This window comes from Salmo salar, chromosome 12 (genome assembly GCF_965601325.2).
Source record: "Salmo salar chromosome 12, fSalSal1, whole genome shotgun sequence".
Lineage (NCBI taxonomy): Eukaryota > Metazoa > Chordata > Actinopteri > Salmoniformes > Salmonidae > Salmo > Salmo salar.
This window is the reverse complement of record NC_138302.1, coordinates 68,224,089-68,250,545: the sequence shown is the minus strand read 5'-3', so window position 1 is coordinate 68,250,545 and position 26,457 is coordinate 68,224,089. Positions and strand designations below refer to the sequence as shown.

The 26,457-nt window shown below is 41.0% G+C and overlaps 1 protein-coding gene across 1 annotated transcript in view; it reads left to right on the top strand.

Moving 5' to 3' along the window:
• Positions 1-26,457, top strand: part of fgd5b (FYVE, RhoGEF and PH domain containing 5b) — a 71,105-nt gene that overhangs the window by 13,926 nt on the left and 30,722 nt on the right. Inside the window, exons 3-7 of the mRNA XM_082959247.1 lie at positions 9,154-9,307; positions 9,393-9,451; positions 9,631-9,661; positions 14,268-14,419; positions 15,261-15,417. Of these exons, the coding sequence (XP_082815373.1) occupies positions 9,154-9,307; positions 9,393-9,451; positions 9,631-9,661; positions 14,268-14,419; positions 15,261-15,417 (553 nt within the window). The remainder of the gene's footprint in view (positions 1-9,153; positions 9,308-9,392; positions 9,452-9,630; positions 9,662-14,267; positions 14,420-15,260; positions 15,418-26,457) is intronic.

Here is a 26,457-nt window from a genome sequence, read left to right as displayed (position 1 = left end):
AATCCGGCCTGCAGGTGGTTTGAGTAAAAATCTCAATATACTTTAAAATGACTAAAACCAAATGGAAACTGTGTAGAAATGATAATGGACCTATATTCATACAGTTTCTTGACTGTGTCCAGCTCGCTAATAATTACCCAAATGAAAGCTAGACAGTCAGGGAGCATAGAAAATTCAAAAAATGACGGATAGAGGACTATTTTTGCAAATTTGTACGGCAAGGAAATATTTAAAAAATCAGTGCGGCCCTCTGGACCTCGTTGAAAACCGAATGCGGCCCCTAGTGCAAAATTTGTTTGACACCCCAGCATTAAGGTGACATATTGGTGCACTGCACATTTTAGATTACAATTTTAACACCCTCATTATTCAATTGAACACTTTCTTAGTGTGTATAATATGACCCACCAAAATAGTGTTAAACTAACACTTTTCAGTGTTGATAAACTAACACCCCAAGAGTGTTGAGTCCCTAACACCATGGGAGTTGCAAATTCCGACTTAAATTAACACTTTTTTAGAGCTGATGCTGTTCATAGTGTTAGGGAATTAACACCTGTGGTCTTACAGTAACTCGTTTTGGGGTGTTGTTTTAACACTGTAGGACAGGGATCATCAACTAGATTCAGCCACAGGCCGATTTTTTTCTTGAGTGGATGGTTGGGGGGCCGGACCTTAATGACAAATAATTTGTAGACTGCAAATTGACCACAAGAAGCCGAATATAATGTTTGACTAAAACATTTCAAACCTTGCTTACCTCGAGTCCCTTTATTATGCGTGGGAATACTTTGGAACAGATTTCTTATATTAAAATTACTTGGAGCTGATTTCCTGGTGTTTTTAAAGGTTTTTTTTAATGTCCTTTGGAAAGTATTCAGGCCCCTTGACTTTTCAACATTTTGTTACATTACAGCCTTATTCTAAAATGGATAAAGTTTTTTTTCCCTTTTTCCCTTTTTTTCCCTTCAGCAGTCTACACACAATTCCCCATAATAACAAAGCGAAAACAATAACTTTTTTATTTTGGCAAATATATTAAATATAAAAAACAGGAATACCTTATTTACATAAGTATTCAGACCCTTTGCTATGAGACTCAAAATTGAGCTCAGGTGCACCCTGTTTCCATTGATCATCATTGAGATGTTTCAACAACTTGATTGGAGTCCACCTGTGGTAAATTCAATTGATTGGACATGATTTGGAAAGGCACACACCTGTCTATATAAGGTCCCACAGTTGACAGGTCATGTCAGAGCAAAAACAAAGCCATGAGGTCGAAGGAATTGTCCGTAGAACTCAGAGACAGGATTATGTCGAGGCACAGATCTGTGGAAGGGCACCAAAACATTTCTGCAGCATTGAAGGTCCCCAACAACACAGTGGCCTCCATCATTCTTAAATGGAAGAAGTTTGGAACCACCAAGACTCTTCCTACAGCTGGTCGCCCAGCCAAACTGAGCAATCGGGGGAGAAGGACCTTGGTCAGAGAGGTGACCATGAACCTGATGGTCACTCTGACAGAGCTCCTCTGTGGAGATGGGAGAAACTTCCAGAAGGACAACCATCTCTGCAGCACTCCATGATAGACTGGCCAGACGGAAGCCACTCCTCAGTAAAAGGCACATGACAGCCAGCTTGGAGTTTGCCAAAAGGCACCTTAAGACTCTCAGACCATGAAAAACAATATTCTCTGGTCTGATGAAACCAAGATTGAACTCTTTGGACTGAATGCCAAGCATCACATCTGGAGGAACCCTGGCACAATCCCTACGGTGAAACATGGTGGTGGCAGCATCATGCTGTGGGGATGTTTTTCAGTGGCAGGGACTGGGAGACTAGTCAGGATCGAGGCAAAGAAGAACAGAGCAAAGTACAGAGTGATCCTTGATGAAAACCTGCTCCAGAGCGCTTAGGACCTCAGACCGGGATGAAGGTTCACCTTCTAACAAGAGAACGACCCTAAGCACACAGCCAAGACAATGCAGGAGTGGCTTTGGAGCAAGTCTCTGAATGTCCTTGAGTGGCCCAGCAAGAGCCCGGACTTGAACCCGATCGAACAGCTCTGGAGAAACCTGAAAATAGCTGTGCAGCAATGCTCCCCATCCAACCTGACAGAGCTTGAGAGGATCTGCAGAGAAGAATGGGAGAAACTCCCCAAATACGGGTGTGCCAAGCTTGTAGCGTCATACCCAAGAAGACTTGATGCTGTAATCGCTGCCAAATGTGCTTCAACAAAGTACTGAGTAAAGGGTGTGAATACGTAAATGTGTAAATTATGTAAATGTGATATTTCCATTTTTTATTGTAATACATTTCTATAAAATGTATAATTTATAAAATCCTGTTTTTGCTTTGTCATTATGGGGTATTGGGTGTAGATTGATGAACAATTTCATACATTTTAGAATAAGGCTCTAACGTAACAAAATGTGGAAAAAGTCAAGGGGTCTGAATACTTTCCGAAGTGTGTGTGTGTGTGTGTGTGTGTGTGTGTGTGTGTGTGTGTGTGTGTGTGTGTGTGTGTGTGTGTGTGTGTGTGTGTGTGTGTGTGTGTGTGTGTGTGTGTGGAAAGCATTATTTTCATATTTATTTCCAAGGGTGCCTTTTGAGTGAATTTTAGAAGTAACAGTACCACCCATGACTGTGTTTGCTAGTGACAGAGACATGATTGTTAAAATACTTTGACAGCCTTATTTTTACCTTAACACAGTGGTCTGAAACTCCTGGTTTGCAAGCCATATTATGAAGGCTTGCAAATTGTATCATTTCTATTGGAATCCAGCCAGTATTAGAATATCCAACAATTGAAACTTTTAACCTCTATGGGCTAGGTGGGACGCTTGCGTCCCACCTACTCAACAGCCAGTGTAATCCCGTGGCGCGATTTTCAAATTCCTCAAAAATGCAAAAACTTCAACTTTTCAAACATATGACTATTTTACACCATTTTAAAGACAAGACTCTCGTTAATCTAACCACACTGTCCGATTTCAAAAAGGCTTTACAACGAAAGCAAAACATTAGATTATGTCAGCAGAGTACCCAGCCAGAAATAATCAGACATTATGTTATACAATACATGCATGTTTTGTTCAATCAAGTTCATATTTATATAAAAACCAGCTTTTTACATTAGCATGTGACTAGCATGTGACTAGCATTCCCACCGAACACTGCCGGTGAATTTACTAAATTACTCACGATAAATGTTCACAAAAAGCATAAATTATTTTAAGAATTATAGATACAGAACTCCTCTATGCACTCGATATGTCCGATTTTAAAATAGCTTTTCGGTGATAGCACATTTTGCAATATTCTCAGTAGATAGCCCGGCATCACAGGGCTAGCTATTTAGACACCCAGCAAGTTTTTGCCCTGACCAAAGTCAGATTTACTATAAGAAAAATGTTATTACCTTTGCTGTCTTCGTCAGAATGCACTCCCAGGACTTCTACTTCAATAACAAATGTTGGTTTGGTTCAAAATAATCCATAGTTATATCCAAACAGCGGCGTTTTGTTCGTGCGTTCAAGACACTATCTGAAAGGGTAAATAAGGGTGACGAGCATGGCGCAATTCGTGACAAAAAATGTCTAAATATTCCATTACCGTACTTCGAAGCATGTCAACCGCTGTTTAAAATCAATTTTTATGCAATTTTTCTCATAAAAAAGCGATAATATTCCAACCGGGAATCTGCGTTTAGGTAAACAGACGAAAGAAAATAAAGCATGGGGTCGACTCGGGCACGCGCCTAAGCCCATAGTACTCTGATCGGCCACTTGCCAAAAGCGATAATGTGTTTCAGCCAGAGCCTGCCTCGATATCATTCAGCTTTTTCCCGGGCTCTGAGAGCCTATGGGAGCCGTAGGAAGTGTCACGTTATTGCAAAGATCCTCAGTCTTCAATAAAAAGAGCCAAGATGAAACACAACTTGTCAGACAGGCCACTTCCTGCATGGAATCTTCTCAGGTTTTGGCCTGCCATATGAGTTATGTTATACTCACAGACACCATTCAAACAGTTTTAGAAACTTTAGGGTGTTTTCTATCCAAAGCCAATAATTATATGCATATTCTAGTTACTGGGCAGGAGTAGTAACCAGATTAAATCGGGTACGTTTTTTATCCGGCCGTGTCAATACTGCCTCCTAGCCCTAACAGGTTAATCACTGCAGTTAGAATGACTGCCAAGGTAGGGAAGAATGATAAATGAGACTACTTAAACCGTCTAAACTGGTACAACCATCTCAATAACGGGAAAATGTTATTTATCTTTGTGTAGTATAAGATCAATTACGCAATTAACGTGCATGCAGAAACATAGATGTTAAAACAAGCTATTTCTAAAAAGCAACCTGCAACAAATCATGCTGGGAAATATGATACTATAGCCCCTCCCATGTCTTTTTCACTCTGAGAGGTAGCGGAAATGAACTCAACACAGTCGAGTAACACCTGGTTAACACTTCATTTATTCACCGCAGATGGCGTCAATTTCAATCCCACTGATGTTAACCCCACTAGAATCAACACTCAGATATAACACTCACAAGACTTGTTACCTCAACACAGAGATTATAATACCTACACATTTGTTGTGTGCTTTTAAGGAATTTCTAATGAAATTGTTTGCAAATAAAGGGTCAGAGATCCACTGCCTGTACCAAACACATAGGGTCTTACTGTTTTCTACTCTCACATTTGAATTGATATGGTTTTAGACTGCACATATTGACTGTCTTTACTTTCCATAGCAGGCTTTTGGCTATTAATCAGTTTGTCATGGTCAGGAGAATTACACTGTAAGTTGTAGCTGAAGGTTGGTGAGCAGTGGTCAGGGGATCTGCCTGTAGGTGTTGGCTAAAGACAATACAGACTCAAACTTGAATTGATGTTCGACAACTCGCGACGCATTTGGCAAGGACTACAGACTATCTGGACACCACCCTGGGTCTGGGCACCACCCTCTACAACTGGATCCCGGACTTCTTGACGGGCAGTCCACAGGCTGTGAAGATTGGCATCCACACCTCCTTCACACTGATTCTTAACACATGGGGCGTGACTTTGCATGACACCAACTCCGTCACCAACTTTGCTGACAACACCACTGTTGTAGGCCTGATAATCAACAACAATGAGTCAGCTTGTAGGGTGGAGGGAAGTTAACTGGCATTGTGGTGCCAGGACAACAACCTCTCCCTCAACGTCAGCAAAACTAAAGAGTTGATGGTTCATTTCAGAAAGCAGAGGAGGGAACATGCCCCAATCCACATCAACAGGACTGCAGTAGAGAGAGTGTAGCAGTTTTACGTTTCTCGGCATCCAGCCCTATCGTTTCGTTCTGAACAGAACCATCATTTTTTCCGTTGCATTCACTGTTCCAACCAGCAAAATAATGTTCTACACAGGTTCGAATTTTGGCAATTTTTGTGGGACTAGAAAAAAATGCCTGGAACGTGAAAGTACGTTATTAATCAGTTCCCATGCGTTAAAAAGAATTGTTCTGTTCCGAAACAGTATATAATATTTACATTTTCGGTTCGGGTTCTGTTCCTCAAATAATTTGTTATTTTATAGTTTTCTGTTCTGTTCCCCGAGGACTTGACATGGACCAACAACACCACTACTCTTGTCAAGAGGGTGCAACAGCATCTCTACTTCCTAAGGTGGCTGAATAATTATTCTCCAAATACTACTGCTGCACCATTGAGAGCGTCCTCCTGACCAGTTGCATCACGGCCTGGTACGGGAATTGCTCCGTCCACGACAGCAAGGGCCTCTAGCGGGTGGTGAAGACAGCCCAGTACATCACTGGACCGTGCTCTCACCCATCCAGGACATCTACTCCAAACGGTGCCTGAGGAAGTCCCGCAGCATCGTCAAGTACACCACACACCCCAGCCAAGAGCTGTTCACTCCCTTACCGTCGGGCAGATGATATCAGAGCATGAGGTCTGATACCAACAGGCTCAGAGACAGTTTCTATCTACAAACCATCGGACTGCTGAACACTTGAACTGGACTGACCACACATGTGCTCACTCACTCACTCACTCACTCACTCACTCACTCACTCACTCACTCACTCACTCACTCACTCACTCACTCACTCACTCACTCACTCACTCACTCACTCACTCACTCACTCACTCACTCACTCACTCACTCACTCACTCACTCACTCACTCACACACACACACACACACACACACACACACACACACATACACATTCATGCTACATACACATCACAACTGCTGCTACCAGAATCTTATTATGATTTCTAAATACTGCACAATTGAAACACTTGCCCCCCCAATTTCCCCTTCCCCAAAACATATATTATACGTATGCTAAAATGTTTATTATATTCTACTGAGCCGTTTACTGTATGTTCTTATTCTTATGTTTTCTTATTTCTTATTGTTGTTGAATTTATCGAGAAGGAACCAGCAAGTAAGCATTTCTTTGGACGGTGAATACCATGTGTATCCCGTACATACGACAAATAAAACTTGAACTTGAAACTTGAGGTTGGTCAACAGTGGTCAGGGGCTCTGCATGTAGGTGTTGGCTAGAGGTTGGTCAGCAGTGGTCAGGAGCCCTGCCCATAGGCTAGGTGTTGGCTACAGGAAGGCCTGGGTGTGGGGCCTGTGAGGTCATTGTCAGGTCATCCCTGGGGAGGAAGTGTCCTGCCTTTGAGCGTCCACTTCCCTGTTTACGGGAAATGCCGGAGAAGGGGTGGAGGACTTTAAAGGGCTTACAGTACATACAGGTCTTGACTTGTTTGTGGTGATGAATGCAGAAACAGTCAAGCATCGGGTTACACCTCTTGTGATAGCATTAGCAGCACAGCACTGAACATACTGAGGCACAATTATTTGTTACCCCGGTCTTCTTCACAGGTATCTTTACTAATTTCGCCACTAGAATAATTACTATCCGAGAAACCAAGTCCTTCAGAATATTTGAGGTCACTGACCAGTGGATACTCACCCTTCCACTATCAGCAGGACAAACAAATAATCTTCAAAGAGCCTGGGGAAGCGGGGAAGTATCATTTGTTATCCCCTTTTGTAATTTGCCATTGTAGATTTGTTCTTTGGCTGTAGTAAAGCATTATAGCACAGAGGCTGCAGAGACCGGATGCTATTGCCATGGTTAAGGGACAAAGTTGTAACATGCAGAGATTAAGATGCGTTTTTGGTTGGAAATTATTTGGAAGCTGAAACCTGGGAACTAACTCAATCGGTTCCTTTGTTCCGATTTAGTCGAGGACACTACTATTAACTGCATCCCATCCCATTGATGCTGGGCCATGGCCTGGGTATGGCTGTGTCGCTGGAGGCACTCTAGGTTTATTGGTGGTCTTTCCCCACACTAAAAAGACCTCTCACCTCTTCTCATAATTTCACGTTGTCGCTCTCCATATGTCTGATGTTCCTCCATATAACCTGCTATTATTACAGCAGTATTGAGGCATATAAAGTCAACTCAGTTGAGTGCTATTCTTCTGCATCATATATCTCACAGATAAAGGTTTATGGAGGGAGGAGAGTGGCACTGCTCTCACTAAGAGCCAAATTATGCAGAGAAAACGGAAATATTGATACAACTTTATAGACGTTGTATACACTGAGTGTACAAAACATTAGGAACACCTTCCTGATATTTAGTTGCACCCGCTTTGGCCCTCAGAACAGCCTCAATTCATCAATATATGGACGCTAAAAGGTGTCGAAAGCGTTCTACAGGGATGCTGGCCATGTTGACTCCAATGCTTCCCACATTTGTGTCACTTTGGCTAGATGTCCTTTGAACCCAGCAGCGTTATAGTTCTTGACACACTCAAACCGGTGTGCCTGTCACCTACTACCATACCCTGTTTCAAAGGCACTTGAATATTTTGTCTTGCCCATTCACCCTCTGAATGGCACACATACACAATCCATGTCTCAATTGTCTCAAGGCTTAAAAATCCTTGTTTAACCTGTCTGATCCCTTCATCTACACTGAAGTGGATTTAACAAGAAACATCAATAAGGGATCATAGCTTTCACCTGGATTCAGCTGGTCAGTCTATGTCATGGAAATAGCAGGGAGTCCTTATGTTTTGTACACTCAGTGTAAATGTACTGTAAATGCTGTATAAAGATAATACTTCATGTTGTGGTCTGTAGATAAAGACATTCATGATGGAAATGCCATACTGTACATTGGAATGGGCAGATAGAATCTTGAAAAATGTCTCGAACAATGTCATTGTTCTCTTCCTGAACAAATGGTTTTTAATTTGTTTCCCTGAGAGACTGAGTTGTATTAGCCATTCATCATGGCAGAAGGCCTGACACCGTGACCTATGAGAGATCACTCTGGGGTTGATTAATCCTCCTTTCCATTGATCAGACATGTTCCTCCTCATTTCCTATAAAGAAGCGTTACCAGCCCTCTCTGTGTTGGTTTGGAAATGGACCCTAGCTGAAGACAAGCTGTCTCACTCTGTCTCCCACCTTCATATTCATCTCAAGGATGGTTTTTATGTTTTGTTATTTTTTTTATCTTGCTAATGATCAGAGTTTGGGATTTTATGAATTTGTTCCACTGCCCATCAGATGAGTTACAGCTTCATAATGCCTCCCTGTAAATGTCCTTTGGTTTAGTAATATCTTTGATGGGTTTATTGTCTCTCCTCTCTCTCCTCTCCTTCCTTCCTTCACTGGCTCACCCTCATCATCTGCCAGATTTCAGAAAACTGCACTGACAAAACTGTCACGGTATGGTGTGTGTGTGTTTGTTAACATACATATGTTGATGTTTGAATGTGTATTTGTGGACATGTATGTGTGAACTACAGTAGGATCTTAATTTGAGCCAGATTGCTACAGCAGGAAAATAATCCTGCAGCAACAGGAAATGTGGATTATTATGTGTATTATAACTGATGATACATTTTTCGTAAGAGAAAATCAAGTCTGAATTTTGTAAGTGGAAATTACAAACTTCAGAAGCCTTTTTTAACCTCAAATACATTACATGTTTTACATTTCCTGCATAGCAGGAAAGTTCACCTGCAACAGGGTGATCAAATTAAGATCCTACATCTCTATACTGATGCTCTTATCTGGTCCTGTCCTCTCAGTGCCTATACAGAAGCCTACACCGTGTGCGCCATAGCTGTTGGTTCACCTGGCGGGTCAGGGGTTGAGGCGGGGGGCGGGACAGCGGAGGAGGAGGACCAAGAACAAACCTCTGAGGAGGAGGAGGGAGGAGCAGATAACACATATGACAGACGGGTAAGTTTTCAAAACCAAGATATTGTTATTGTATTATATTTGCTATTCCATAGATATTTGTTACTGATAATGTTGTTCTTTACAGACCGACGGTCGATCCAGAGCCTTCTACATTGCCAAAGAGCTGGTGGACACTGAGAGATTGTGAGTGACCTGAGTATCACATATAACACTACTTATCAGCATCATTGTAACTCTTTAACTCTATAACATTGTTGTGTACTTTTCACCTTGTTGTTTCACCTTAATACCCTGTAAATTAATGCATTTTTACATTCATCTGCACATGTAAACCTGACAGTGCCTCAATTCTTTCTCTGCAGACATGTGAAAGCCCTCAAGCTTCTCCAAGAGGTAGGTATCAAGAAGTCTCTGAACCAGACATGTATTTCTAGATGGATTGGATTTCCTCTCACCTACATGGAGCAAACTCTGCTCTAGGAAAGCTCTCTGTCATTGGGCGTTTAGTGCCCCTATGATACAGAAGATGGATCGGAGAGGCAGACAACAAGATTTATACAAATCCCCTCTGTTGCAATCCCAATGCTAGGCTATAAGCAAGGGGAAATAATGTCTAGATGCTTTTTACAGTGGAGATCAAGTTTATGAATTGCCTGGCTGGGCTGATGGGACAGTGGATGTGCAGTGATTTCTCAGATAGAACAGTAAACAGGCATTTCGCCATCATAGACATGGGTTGTTGTGTATAGATAACAGTTGGAAACTTGGCTTGGGAGAGAGGGAAGGAAGGATGTATCTATAATACAATGTAATTGTATTTATTTTTGTGCCTTGCAAACCTGCTGTAAAATGAATAAGAGTTCTGGACAAATTAGGAGAGGATGTCGAATCATTATTATTCCTTGTTTGCCATTATATCCAATGGTGGTTATTGGTGAGAGTGGAGATGGGCTCTATCCGAGGGCCAAGGTGGCTAGGAGGGCATCAGACACTTCCCTGAAGTATGTGTGGTGCCTTCACTCATCTCACTTTTGTCTCTCTGTGAACCACTTTCCCCACGTAGAGCCCCACCAACCACTATACTTTAGTTTAATTTTGAAGGTATTACAAACTGATGTTGTGACTTTACTTTCATTAATCTGATGACTTTTATTTATCGAATCAACTAACTATGTTTAATTGTTACCCGATTAAATTAATAATGTAACAATTAACTCATTAGGAATTTGGGGCACCATGAGAGCAGTTGTTAAAAGAGTTACCATCTCCCGAATTAAACTCTAAATGTCTTTACCTATCACATCCATAAAACAGTCAATGTATTAATGATAACCTCTTATCATATCGTCATTCTGAACAGTCATATCCTTCTTGGATCTGCAAAAACCCCAGGCTCACATATGATTCAATCCTACACAAATTGGTTTAATTATTTATTTTATAGCTAAATAAATAATAACACAGAATAAACATACACACTCAATACATGAGAAAAGGTCCCTAGTGGACTGACACAATATGGTAGCTTTTTACAAAACAACATGGAGAGGGAGAGAGAGAGAGAGAAAAAGAAAGCGAGACACATCGTTTATACATTTTAGAAACTATTCCCACAGTAATCATGTACTTTGCACAAGAACCGCCACCCCTTTAGAATTAGAAATCATGAATGTATTTACGCGTGTATGCCTTCGCTCGCCATTTATCACTGTCGGAACCAGCCCTCCTTAGCAAGGTTGTTGGCCTTTCAGCGCACGCTTGTATAGCTCTGATTGTCCGAATGTGGTCTCCCCTTTCCCGTCTTCTACTGTTGTTCACTCTGAAAGATGCTCCGTGGAAGATAGGGTAGCCAGCCGTGTCGACGGTTCCCATTGGTGATGAAAGTAGTAGGATGCGGGGATTTGAGAAGAGTAGTAGGATGGTCCCACTTAAATTTGCTTTTATAGATATTTGAGTTAGAACAGCTAGTCAGCCGTACCAGTGATTGTCTGGAAGGTGAGCTTCTCGCCTCTTCCGCGTGTTGATATTCAAGGTTCAAACCACTCTGGACGTGAGCTGCAGCTCTACACACGTCTCTGGTCTGGGAGGTGAGTTTATTTTCTTCATCTCGTGTTGAGGTTCAAAGTTCCAACCATTTCGAAAGTGTAACTACCACTTCACATTTTCTGGTCTGCTGTTAATTTCTCCACCAATCCTTTTATGCACTGGCCGAAGGGGATGGCTCCATCTGGCTGACACGCTCTCTGACCTCACTCGGGGTGTGGCTACTTACTATTCAAAGATTTTAGGAGACTAATTATCTTATGGTACCTAAAATCACATTCCTATCTTAACAAAAGTATTTCCATAATTCGTCATATTTCCTATACAACGTTAAGTATGGAGACTTCATCTATGTAGTGTATATACTTTTCCAGTTACAGTATTTCCTTTATAACCTTTTTAATAACATCACAAAATAATAACAATTTGACATTAGTTTTCTATAGACCATCTCTGACCATTCCCCACGTTCTGTTGTTAGAAATATTGTTTCGGTGGGGAAAAGTCTGTTAACAAAGCACATTCCTTGGTGGATTTTGGAGAGGGAGATCTCTCTGGATCTCCTCTCCTTTAATTTATGACAGGGTGTGAGCTGTCAAACTGGCCCAGTTCCCTCCTCCCCTCTTCTGTGGATGAGAGAAGGACTGGTTACTGTCATCCATTGCCAAGCTGATCTGACCCATTTGAATCCTCACAGGACAGTCATGACACTGAACACAGTGTTTAAGAAAAAATAATAACTCATGATCTACAGCAATCCTTTAAGTGGACCATAAAAAAATATGAAATGTTTAGGATGCTTAATAAGTGACAATAAACAACAAATATATAAAGATAACTTCATGGAATAATCTTCCCATAAATCTTACAGGTAGAATAAACCTCTTTGGAATGGTATGGTTCCCAAAGCTTTTATATTTATTTTCGGTAATACCAAAGCCAAAGAAGACATTCTTTAAAAACTATACTTGGCCATAACAGACGTTATATGGACAAATATAACTCATAGAATAAATAGGAAAGTTTTACATATCCCTAAATCTGAGGGTGGTTTAAAGCTTCCAGACTTGGAATTGTATCAACTCGCCACCCAATGCTTTTATTTGCAACATATTGTTAAATGCACTAAAGAGGAACAATGGGTGCATATTGAAGATGTGCATGCTCATCCCCAGAATCTTTTCACATGTCTGTTTTCAAAAGATGGAACTAAGAACATGAACAACTTCATAGGTAGCAATTTCCTGCTATTTCCTAAACTATTGGAACCGATACTTAAAAATAACTGATATTGGCACTAGATGGAGGGAGTGTTGGAAAATAACTAACGAAATTACAGTTCATGAAAATGTGTGCTTAATTCAGTATAAACTAATGTACAGAATGTATTATACAAAATAACAAAATTCACAAATTCTACAGCACAACAGCAGAGTCATGTCTTAAGTGTAAAACTAACAGTGACTCAATGATTTATGCCTTTTGGGAGTGCTATAAAGTCAAAAAGTTATGAGCGGAGGTAGAACGTTGGCTGTTTTACGATATAAATGTACTTTTAATCCATCTATCTGCATATTTTAAGACATGGCATATGAGGGTGGGGTGAGATACCCATTGGGTTGGACCATACTTTTCATGTCAATCATTTTGAAAAAATAATTGTTTTAAAACTGGAAATCAAATGACCCTCCATCATTAAGACAGTGGATAAATCAAATACATTATAGCTACATTTTGAAAAAAATGGGCTAGAGAGACAAACAAAATAGTCCAATTTGAAGCCATAAAATATTACAAGCACTGGAGATATTTAAAGAATGAGTAAGGAGAGAAAATGAACGCGTAGGTCTGAGCAAGTGTGGTGTTAATGTTTGTAGAAATCAATGTACATAAATGTTAAGTTGTCTACTGTCTTTGTCCATGTATAGATTTTGTAATTTTTTTTTGTATTGTAAGAAAAATGAAATAGTAAAAAAAAGAACACTGTTTTAACCAATCAGCATCCAGGATTAGACCCACCCGTTGTGATATGGTTGGTACAGTAATAGGTACACAAGCAAAAGCATGTTCAGATCTTGGTAGACATGTTTTTTGTCTGTGGTGAAGTCAAATTGTGTGAATCACTCAGACAAGATAGAATCATTGGGATGGCTTTGAATTATGTAATGGAGGGTTACCTACAGACTGGAGAACAGCACTGTCTGCATTAGCTGTGTGGAAGCGTTTTCAGCAGCAGAGAAGCCTATCCTATTTTGGGGGAGAGTAGGTGGTTCAATGCACATTTCAGAGAGAAGGCAAGGGATTTGGAATGCAACCCTTCTGTGGTCAAAGTTAATCTCGGTTCACTTCTCGCTGCATTACATCACAAGGCCTTGTCTGTCACCTCTTTCCTGAGAAACCAGGCTTGGATTGGTATGGCGCTTTAAAAAGTGGGTCAGCTCTTCCTTTGGGACTGATTCAACATTCCAACGTGGTTAATGGAATGACACAGCAATTTTACACTGTATTATTTCTAAATTAATGGTTGAGAACAATTGTTGTGATCAATGAGACGTAATTGTAAGATGTAATGAAAATTCCATCACAGAATGTGGTAATGTCCCTCTCCCAGTCATTGACAGGGTGCTGTACTATGCTGTACATAGGGAAGATAGGTAAACATACCGTAGAAATTCTACGTAGTTCTCATGGCATATGGAGATAATCTAATGTTCTGTGCTCTGTACATTATATGTTAACTGGCTACTTCATGCAGTCATTTACAGTCAGTCTAAAAATAGACATCATAACACAGACAGAATGCTCACTGAATTGGAAGTTATAATTTTAGTTATGTGAATGGAGGAGTCGTCCAGCCATAGGACTGGAAGCACTTTTCGAATTCATACGATGAGTGCATATCATGTACAGTTTATTAATAACACATATGACGAAATGATCTTTGTCTCTGTGTCAGGACTTCAGGGAGGCGGTGGGGGCTGCAGTAGGGGATGAGGGGGATCCTGTGCTGGAGGAGGAGAGGCTGAGAGAGATCCTCAATGAGCTGCCCGATGTTTACACTCTGCACCGCAGAATCCTCACCGAGTTAGAGAATCGCATCCGACAGTGGTGAGACATTGACTGCACACCATACACACAAATCAAATCAAATTGTATTGGTCACATACACGTGTTCAGCAGATGTTATTGCGGATGTAGCTAAACGCTTTTGCTTTTAGTGCCGACAGTGCAGCAATATCTAACAAGTAATATCTAACAATTTCGCAACAAATACCTAATACACACAAATCTAAGTAAAGTAATGGAATTAAGAGTACATAAATATTTGTCAGAGCGGCATAGACTAAGATACAGTAGATAGTATAGAATACAGTATATACATATGAGATGAGTAATGCAAGATATGTAAATATTATTAAAGTGACTAGTGTTATATTTATTAAAGTAGTATGCTGGCTACTTTAGTCCACCTCCACTACAGGAGCCTCAGCTGACATATACACAACTCAGGGGCTGACAAATCAAATGTTGTATGTCACATGCGTAAACTAACAGTGAAATGCTTACTTATGGGCCTTCGCAACAATGCAGAGACAAAAATATAGAAAAATATTAGCACAAGAAATAAATACACAGTAAGTAACGATAACTTGGCTAACGGGATACCAGTACAGAGTCGATTTGCGTGGGTACATGGTAATTGAGGTAGATATGTAAACTGTACATGTAGGTAGGGGTAAAGTGACTAGGCAACAGGATAGATAATAAACAGTAGCAGCAGCATATGTGATGAGTCAAAAGAGTTATGGCAAAGAGGGTCAATGCAGATAGTCCAGGTAGCTATTTGGTTAACAATTTATTAACAATTTAGTAATGTGTCTGCTGCATACTGAGCCCAGTGTCTAGTGTGCACTCCATCATTTCACTCCCGTTCTTTCTCTTCCTTCAGGGAGGAGAGCCAGAGGATTGCGGATGTCATCCTATCCAGGAAGTCAGAGTTTGTGGTCTTTACGACTTACATCGGTCACTACGACCGTAGCATGAGCCTGCTGGACGAAAGCTGCCGTACCTCGCCCACCTTCTCGGCAATCGTCCGCCAGTATGAGGTCAGATGTCAAAGTCAAGTCAGAACTGTTTATAGCAGATAGATTGGGTTGAATAAGATCATAGGTGACAAGAGTGCGTTTCTCCAAGTCTGGCTGTATGTACAGTGGGGTTTGAAATGATTGACACCCTTGATAAAGATGAGCAATAATTACTGTATAAAATAAATAATTGAAATTCAAGATCATAAGACCAAGACATGCTAACCTCTCAACATCACCAATAACAAGGAAGGGTAGCATGTTTTGACCCTCTAACTTTCTCACTCATCATTATTCACTATTCAACCAGGATTATCCATAATCATGGTAGCATCCACATTAATGTAGAAGTGTTTATAAACATATTATATTCTTATTTACAATAAAAGTGACTCCAAAATGACACAATACATTCATTTTTGAGAAAAAAGTATTACTTGTTAAACGAAATCTCTTTCTCTGAGCAATTGTATTAGTATAAAATAATAAGATACTAAGATAAAATAAGATACTCAACTAGTCTAAAGAAGGCCCGTTTTATTGCTTCTTTAATCAGGACAACAGTTTTCAGCTGTGCTAACATAATTGCAAAAGGGTTTTCTAACGATCAATTAGCCTTTTAAAATGATAAACTTGGATTAGCTAACACAACATGCCATTGGAACACAGGAGTGATGGTTGCTGATAATGGGCCTCTGTACGCCTATGTAGATATTCCATAAAAAAATCTGCTGTTTCCAGCAACAATAGTAATTTCCAACATTAACAATGTCTACGCTGTATTTCTGATAGATTTGCTGTTATTTTAATGGACAAAAAATGTGCTTTTCTTTCAAAAACAAGGACATTTCTAAGTGACCCCAAACTTTTGAACAGTAGTGTAGCTCAGTATTTGAATTATTTATTTTATACAGTCGTTATTGCTTTATCAAGGGTGTCAATCATTTTAGAACCAACTGTATATATGCAGGCCCTGAAGCTACTGTGAATTATTTGGTAGCCAGTGTTAGATGAGTGTGAGAATGTCATGCTACTGTATGCCACTTTAACCACATCCTGTTTCAGAGGACCGTAGGCCAAAATGTTGTCTCAACACTGGATAGAATATCATTATTACTTTTAATCAGGTGTATGTTGATTCAATTATGTAATTTCCTTCTATTATTCTATGCACCCATACCCATGGTACAGCCAGCTATAATGAAAAACAACCCAGTCTTAGACATAGCCTAGTGTTTACATAATTTACTTGTTTCAAAAGAGCACTCAATACAATAAAAGCCATATGTTTAGAGAAAGTTGATGACAGCCACATAACTTGGGTTAAAAAGGACACATATCATTAAGTAATCTACAAGTACAAAACTGAAGATAGATAAAAACATGGAATACAGTATTATAGAACACATATAAACATCACATTTAAGACACAGCTTTTTCCCCATAAATCTAAAGAAGCATAAAAAAACTGCTAAATATGCAAAATGTAGGCATATTTTAAAGCTATCCACATTTGTGTAAAAGAGTTCCTTCTTAAATTGTATCATAATGTTCTTATGGAGTGGATATATCATAATGAGTATGAAATGATATACTGGCACTTACAGTGCCTTCAGAAAGTATTCATACCCCTTGACTTATTCCATATTTTGTTGTGTGACAGCCTCTCACCTATCTACACATAATACCCCATAATGACAAAGTGAAAACATGTTTTTAGTAATTTTTGCAAATGTATTGAAAATTAAATACAGAAATATATCATTTACATACAGTGCCTTCAAACGGTATTCACACCCGTTGACACAATACCCCATAATGTCAAAGTGGAATTATGTTTTTAGAATTTTTTACATATTAATAAAAAATGAAAAGTGGAAATGTCAATAAGTGTCAATCCATGTTTACTCCTGAACTTATTTAGGCTTGCCATAACAAATAATTATTGACTCAAGACATTTCAGATTTTCGTTTTTTGATTAATTAGTAAAAAATTCCAAAAACATAATTCCACTTTGACATTATGGGGTTTTGTGTGTAGGCCAGTGACACAAAATCTAAATGTAATCCATTTAAATTCAGGCTATAACACAACAAAATGTGGAAAAAGGCATTGTACCTTCGGTTGTGGTTGGTGGTTGGAGTTTGGTGGCTGGGGTCCTTTTGGTAAAGTGGTTGTTGTTGGTTGTTGTTGGTTTTTTGGTTGTGGTTGGTGGTTGGAGTTTGGTGGCTGGGGTCCTTTTGGTAAAGTGGTTGTTGTTGGTTGTTGTTGGTTTTTTGGTTGTGGTTGGTGGTTGGAGTTTGGTGGCTGGGGTCCTTTTGGTAAAGTGGTTGTTGTTGGTTGTTGGTTTTTTGGTTGTGGTTGGTGGTTGGAGTTTGGTGGCTGGGGTCCTTTTGGTAAAGTGGTTGTTGTTGGTTGTTGGTTTTTTGGTTGTGGTTGGTGGTTGGAGTTTGGTGGCTGGGGTCCTTTTGGTAAAGTGGTTGTTGTTGGTTGTTGGTTTTTTGGTTGTGGTTGGTGGTTGGAGTTTGGTGGCTGGGGTCCTTTTGGTAAAGTGGTTGTTGTTGGTTGTTGGTTTTTTGGTTGTGGTTGGTGGTTGGAGTTTGGTGGCTGGGGTCCTTTTGGTAAAGTGGTTGTTGTTGGTTGTTGGTTTTTTGGTTGTGGTTGGTGGTTGGAGTTTGGTGGCTGGGGTCCTTTTGGTAAAGTGGTTGTTGTTGGTTGTTGTTGGTTTTTTGGTTGTGGTTGGTGGTTGGAGTTTGGTGGCTGGGGTCCTTTTGGTAAAGTGGTTGTTGTTGGTTGTTGTTGGTTTTTTGGTTGTGGTTGGTGGTTGTTTGGCGGTTGTTATTGGTATGGGTTGGTCAATTCCTGTGAGAAGAGATTATCGAGGATTTTACCCAGGGCAGAAACACTTATACAGAGGCACTGTTATAGTAAGTAGGTGTGCACTTTCTAGATGCAATATATTTGAATGCCATTCAAACATATACACTTTGTGATACGTGTTTATGAAGACACTGGTTGTTCTAACAGGCTACATACAATGCTACTGTCTGTATGTTTGTGTAAATGAATGTAATCTGCAGCAGTGTTTTGTAATCATAATGTCCTGACTTTCATGAGGAGTTTGTATAAAATGTATTCTCCTAAAGGAGATGACTACAATGGAATGTTGAAAAGATGGTAGATCAGAATCAAATGTCTTACCTTTAACAGTGAGGCTGATGTCTCTGTATTCTGTGTCACTGATTTGACACCTGTCCCAACCCTGATCCTCCTCAGTGAGGTGTAAGAGGAGGACAGAGAGGTTCTCAGGAGAGTTCTCAGTAAACAGCTTCACTCCGTCTCTGTAGAGAATACTCTGGGTTCACTTCTGAATTTAGTTCATGTGAGTCTGGGAGGTTTAGCATGGGGGTCAGTCCAGGAGCAGGCCAGGAGCACACTGGCCCGAGTAGGCATTGATCTCCTTCAGAGAATAGTAAGTGCCTGACAGAATACAGCCTATAGAGACACAGAGCACATAAACCTTAGATGTAGTTTTCTTACGAACATTCGGGATTCGTTTTGAATGTACAATATACACCATCATTTGTTTTATTCATAACAAATTTACGCTGACGATCAAACCTACATTTTAAGCTATTGCAATTAACCAGTTAACCATAGTTAACTAACAGTTCAACCGTTAGGTCATGTTGTTTCTGAAGTACTGACAAACAATGAGACAGATCTGAAAATGTGATTGTGGTGAATGTAAACACACTGTAGGACTCACCTTCTTGACCTGCAGTGATATGAAGGACTGAGCTGACATATAGATTCACATGTGACTGTCCACATCCAGGAGAGAAACACACTACTTATCCAGAGAGTTGAGACACTTGGGTTGTGCACTTCTCTGGGTACAAGCCCAGGGCTGTGGCGGTCAAGACATTTTGTCAGCCGGTGATTGTCAAGCAAATATCGAATCAAATCAAATAACTGTGTTTGTCACAGTAATGGACCGTTAATTAACATAAACACATTTTGCATTTCCTGGCTTCCACACATAGCCTACAAGCCACTGATGCAGACCTTTGGAACATCTACATTTTAAAAAGTCTAATAAATCCATGTAATATAGCGTACATCTTCACAATAAATCCATTAATTATTTTAGACAGCTCTAAAGAAGCATGATATGAAGAAAATGTAGTCTATTTCAAAAGAAAACTAGTGGGCTACACTAGTTCATTTAGCAGACAAGATTTGCTTTGAATTCCATGGCATTATTTGTATTTATTTTTTATAGTATGAAGAATACAATTGAACAAAGCTGAATAAAAGATCAATATTTTCTCCAAACGTTTTGAGGGAGTGTGCACATGCAGCTATTCTGTGTTGAGTGGTTAAGAAAGAAACAGGTACTCTCCTATATGCTTAATTTATAGTTATTAATGTAACTTTAGTTCTTCAACAAACATTGTGCTATATGTTTTGATGTTTAATACATTGTAAGGCTGCATGATGAGACTCTAATGATGATGTTTTTAAAGTTGAGGACAGCCAGTTTATGCCACAGGGAAGATGCCACCAGGTTGTTGATTATCAGCACCCTCCCTCTATATGACACTTGAGACAGGAGCCACCTCCACCTGGCCAGTCTTGACACCACTGCCTGTGACAGCCCCTCCCAGTTCTTCCTGACCCACCTTTCTGAGCCCAGGTACACCCCCAACACTTTAAGCCCTTCACAACCCCACTACAAACCCCCTGGAAGCAGAGGAGGGGCCCTATCCCCCCATGCCCCACATAACAGAGCTTTGCTCTTGCCCCATTTACCTTAGCTGACGAAGCTCCCTCGTACACCTTCAGACTAGTCTCTAGTGCCTGCATATCCTGACCATCCCTGACCATCATAGAAACATAATCTGCATATGCTGACACTGCTATGCCTCTCACCACACCCATGCCTGTCCAGCACACTCCCTGCAGTCTCCTGCGTAGCAGGCCCAAAAAAAGGCTGCTACGCTGCTAACTGCCCCGATAGAGGGCATCCTTGTCTAATTCCCCGTCTCACCCAGACTGGCCTACTGAGCCCCCCTCCCACCTTGACCATACATGACGCCCCAGCATACAACAGCTTCACACAGGTCAAAAAACTCTTCCCAAACCCAAACACAGACATCACATTAAACAGATACTCATGGTCCACTCTATCAAAAGCCTTCTCTTGATCTAAAGAGACCAGTCCAAAGTTCACATTAGAACCTCTCGACAAGTCCAACATGTCCCTGATTAAGAACAAGTTGTCTGTGATTGAGCGTCCCGGAACACAATATGTTTGAGTCCAGATGGGACTTCAGTCTGTTAGAGAGGACCTTGGCAAATATCTTGTAGTCCGCACAGAGTAATGCCACAGGCCTCCAGTTCTTAAGTTCACACAAGTCCCCTATTTTGGGCAGGAGAGTCAGAGCCGACTGACAGCAGCTCATCGGCAACTCTCCTACCCCTAAGCATTCACGCAACACACAAAAGAAGTCCTGTCCAATTATTCCCCAGAATTTTTTATAAAACTCCACTGGGAGTCCATCGACCCCCGGTACATGACCGGGGGAAATCTGGGTTAAGGCCTCTGCCAGTTCATGGGACAACAGAGGAATGTCCATTTCATCCCTCTGTGCCAGAGAGAGCTTAGGTCACCCGCCCATCAGACAGCCGTAGACAATGCCTACCCTTGGCTTCACCGCTCTGTCTTTCCAAACCAAAGAAGAAGGAGCTGGGAGCATCCATCTCCTTGAACATGGAGAACCCAGCTCTTACAAGTGCTCCATTTGCTTTAACCTGGAAAAAACTGCCCAGGTCCCTACGTAATTCAGCTAAATTAGCCTGGAGGCCTACATTGCCTTGCCCCACCATCTCTACCTCCATCTCACTTATACAACACTCTAGTTCCCCCAATACTCTCCTAGCCTCTGAGGATGAGAGAGCTGTATACTGTTGACAGAAAAGCCGAATTTGGACTTTCCCCACATCCCACCATTGACTCAAGAGACTCATACTCCTCTCTTCGCTGCCCCCACCTTTCCTTAAAGGTCTGGAAACCTGAGCAAAAAGTGGCATCTTGTAAGAGCTTTACATTAAACTTCCAATCGGATGCCTGCCGGGGCCCTGGCGAAATAGACAGTCGAGCCATGGTTATGTGGTGATCCGAAAACCCCACCGGGAGAATGGTAGCACCCAACAGCCTATTGCTCCGATTCCTGGACATGTAAAACCGATCAAGTCGGGCTGCACTCACCCTAGCCCCAAAAACCTTCACCCATGTATACTGTCTTGTGTTGGGATGTTTAGTTCTCCAAACATCCACTACGTCAAACTGATTAATGATGTCTTTAACACTCAAACTGACACTGAAGGAGGCTCTTCCCCATTTCTGTCTTTCGTAAAATCCATTGTATAGTTCCAGTCCCCGCTGACCACCAGCGTCTCCTCAGGTGCTAACTGTGAGAGTTCCTGTCTAAGACTCCCAAATAGAACCCCACTCTCTCTCCCTGTATTAGGCACATACACATTTATAAAGACAAAACCCATGTTGTTAATTTCTGCTTTTTCAACAAGCAGCCTACCCCTACACACCGCCTTCGAGGAGCACATTTTTACAGACAGACCCGGTACAAAAAGGACACTCAAATTTGTCCCATGGCTCAACACACTTGCCCCTTTCCACCAGAGCCCCCAATTGACTTAATTCAACACATCACGATGCGTCTCCTGCAGAAACAACACCTGTACTTTTTTTTGTTTTACATATTCACCCAACACACTCCTCTTCCCCGCATCTCTGGCGCCATTTATATTGAGCGAGCCTACCCGAAGAGTCTCCATAAGGAGTGGGAGAAAAGCCAGCAAAGAAAGCCCCAGTGCCAGAAATAAACTATACATCTAAAGAGTGTCTGAAGGTAGACCCTTACGCACTGTTGTGACCCACTTCCTCAACCTAAACCGTTTCCTGGGTGAGAGGACACCATGCCCCTCATTTTTCATAGCATGTTGTGCTGATCTTACAAACTTTCTCGGATCAGAAAAAAAAGCCTCAAGATTAACTTTTTTCCCCTTGGTCTCATTCAGGAACCTTGTCAGTTCCCTCAACGTGAACTTTGACCCTTCTGCTTGACTGGCTGTCAGCTCCGGACCCATCGAAGAGGAGTCTGAAAAAAAATAACTCCTCATCGTCCTCTTCCTCAGACTCACTTTCCTCCTCATTTCCATCTCCCATCCTGACCACCTGCCCTTCCTCTCTGGTCATTTGATCATCCGTAATAAACTGAGGCAAATTTGCAACTACCACCCTTGTCGAAGGGGTAGAAAGAGGTGAAATTGGCACCAACACACCCCTTACAAATATTTCACTAGCAATTAGCCTACCAACCAAATCTGCTCTTTTCATGAACACAACCACAGCTTTGTTCATTCTAGAAGCGGAATGTATAAAATCAGCTCCTACCTGTTCACCGACTGCAAGCAGAACCTCCTCCACTTTAACTCCATTCTCAGGAACCCACCTGAATCCATGCCGTATCGACAGCGTCTCCCCGGCGCTAGGCTGAGAAGCCATCGCGCACACCACACCTTTCAAACCTCAGGAAACTAACTCTGTCCTCTTCCACCCTAACTTTGAAAAAACCTGTGGATACCGCTAAAACAAATAATGCATTAGGCCTCCACCATAGAAAATAAAATTGAAAGAAAAGACCAAGGACAGAATCAAGAAAGATAGTTAGGACAGAGCCCTCCACACCAAACAACAAACTCCAAAACTCCCAGCATGCACTGAGAGAGAGAGAGAGAGAGAGAGAGAGAGAGAGAGAGAGAGAGAGAGAGAGAGAGAGAGAGAGAGAGAGAGAGAGAGAGAGAGAGAGAGAGAGAGAGAGAGAGAGAGAGAGAGAGAGAGATGATATGGTCTATGTTACTGTACAGTAGGCTATGACTGTGTGTGTGTTTGTCTTTGGTTACATTGCTGTTGTCTAGCTGCTGGTGAAGACGATGAGAAAAGCTAATTAGCAGATAGTCAGTCTTTACAACTCCCCTATCAAATCAACATATTGCTCTGCCAGGACTTTGGCATTGATTTGTGACCCATGCCGTATGTGTGGGGAAGTGTGATCGTGGATGTGTGTGTGTGTGTGTGTGTGTGTGTGTGTGTGTGTGTGTGTGGTGTGTGTGTGTGTGTGTGTGTGTGTGTGTGTGTGTGTGTGTGTGTGTGTGTACATGTGCGCTTGTGTGTGTGCACTTGCATGCATGTGCATATGTGTTTGTGTACATGCTTGTTTGTGTGTGTAAAAGTGCAAGTGTATAGGGACGTTTCTGGAGGGCACTGTAGGGACTGGACTATAAGTGCTGACCAGCATTATGTTGAGATATTGGCCCTGGCTCGTCACATAAGTGACTTGTAATTCTTCTGAAACTCTTAGAATTAGTGGTGACTTGAGGAAACCTGGAGATCCTCAAGGAACTATTGCTAGTAGCTTCAATGAAGGTATCAGAGGCGAATGAGTTCTTCAAGAGCCTATTCAAATCCCAAAGTTGGAATAGTTAACACTTTATTACTGTATGTACGCAGCAATGTTAATATTATATTAGAATGTTTAATATGCATAAATATTCAAGGAACGTTTTAATTTGCAGTGTACCAACTCAACATGATAAACAAGAATAATCAAAAATAACTCTGCCACACCTCCAATCTGATAGACTGACACCTCTACAATATATTATTAAAAGTCCTGAACAGTCATTCCGATTCCCATCTACAGCTGAAGTGGGAAGTTTACATACACTTAGGTTGGAGTCATTATAACTCGTGTTTTAACCACTCCACAAATTTCTTGTAAACAAACTATAGTTTTGGCAAGTCGGTGAGGACATCTACTTTGTGTATGACACAAGTCATTTTTCCAACAATTGTTTACAGACAGATTATTTCACTTAGAATTCACTGTATCACAATTCCAGTGGGTCAGAAGTTTACATACACTAAGTTGACTGTGCCTTTAAACAGCTTGGAAAATTCCAGAAAATTATGTCATGGCTTTACAAGCTTCTGATAGGCTAATTTACATCATTTGAGTTAATTGGAGGTGTACCTGTGGATGTATTTCAAGGCCTACCTTCAAACTCAGTGCCTCAAACTCTTGCTTGACATCATGGGAAAATCAAAAGAAATCAGCCAAGACCTCAGAAAAAAATTGTAGACCTCCACAAGTCTGGTTCAACCTTGGAGCAATTTCCAAATGCCTGAAGGTATGTTCATCTGTACAAGCAATAGTACGCAAGTATAAACACCATGGGACCACGCAGCCGTCATACCGCTCAGGAAGGAGACGCGTTCTGTCTCCTAGAGATGAACGTACTTTGGTGCGAAAAATGCAAAGCAATCCCAGAACAACAGCAAAGGAACTTTTGAAGATGCTGGAGGAAACAGGTACAAAAGTATCTATATCCACAGTAAAACAAATCCTATATCGACATAACCTTAAAGGCCACTCAGCAAGGAAGAAGCCACTGCTCCAATACCGCCATAAAAAAGCCAGACTATGGTTTACAACTGCACATGGGGACAAAGATCATACTTTTTGGAGAAATGTCCTCTGGTCTGATGAAACAAAAATAGAACTGTTTGGCCATAATGACCATCGTTATGTTTAGAGGTAAAAGGGGGAGGCTTGTAAGCCGAAGAACACCATCCTAACCATGAAGCACGGGGGTAGCAGCATCATGTTGTGGGGGTCCTTTGCTGCAGGAGGGACTGGTGCACTTCACAAAATAGATGGCATCATGAGGCAGGAAAATTAGCAAGGAGGCCTACAAACCATTCACTGGGAATGTGAAAAGCTGAAATAAATCACTCTCTCTACTGCTCTACTATTCTGACATTTCACATTCTTAAAATAAAATGGTCATCCTAACTGACCTACGACAGGGCATTTTTACTAGGATTAAAGGTCAGGAATTGTGAAAAACTGAGTTTAAATATATTTGGCTAAGGTGTATGTAAACTTCCGACTTCAACTGCAAATAGCCTTTTGACTGACTAAAATATCGCCCATTATGTTTTTGTGAAAAAGTACTTTTCTCTCATTGCTAAGTACCAGGAAGTTTGAAAAGACAGGCTTAGTGGGTGGGGGGCTTTTATTCATGAGCTCACCTAGACTCACAGCTCTTTGAAATGCCTATGTCAAGAAACTTGGATGCAGTGTTGCAGTAAAATAATTTCAAGCAAGTTTGGCAATACACAAAACAACTCAAACAACATTGAAATTGCATCAATTATGTATTTTATATATATATATCTCCTGTTTGGTATGTGTCTTCGGCTGTGGTTCACATCACTGACGGATGTGTTGACATGACAACTCCGTCAGAGTTTTGAATGACCCTCCTCCCCTTTTGTTCCATGCTGGCTGGAGATCTAGCTAGCCTGTAACTAGCTAACATTAAACACAGATGAAAGGGGAAACATATGCATCTTTGCCGTATATGAATAGGGTAAACGTTTAATTATATTTTCTGACACCCTACAGACAGTTTTTGGCACCAGTAGAGTAGCGTTCTAGCTATATAAGCCCCACCCCTCTGCAAACACGCCTTCTCTGATGTTGGTTACAAGGTGCTACTTATTTGAATTGGGTAAGAGAATATCATGTTACCATTGGTGTATTCACATTTTTGAGTTAGGATTACATCATCCTATCCCCTTAACAACCCCGCCTCCTGAATCAATGTGTTCATACTTTGGTCATCATACTTTGATCTGGTTTCATCCAAATATCATTACGTTTCATGATTTTGACTGTTCATGGCCTGTAAAAAGGTTCAACATTGAACTCCTCCCATCACAGGAAGGTTTGAACCTTTACACAGGGGTTTCTCGAGGATCCTTTTCAGAGGGGTTCTTCAAGGAACCTTTTTAAAATGGAAAGGTTCCACCGGTATGGCAACCCAAAAGGTTCTTCCAGGCACCATTACTTTTAAGAGTGTGGAGTGCAATTTACACAGCTCTGTTGTCAAAAACGTGATGAGAGACG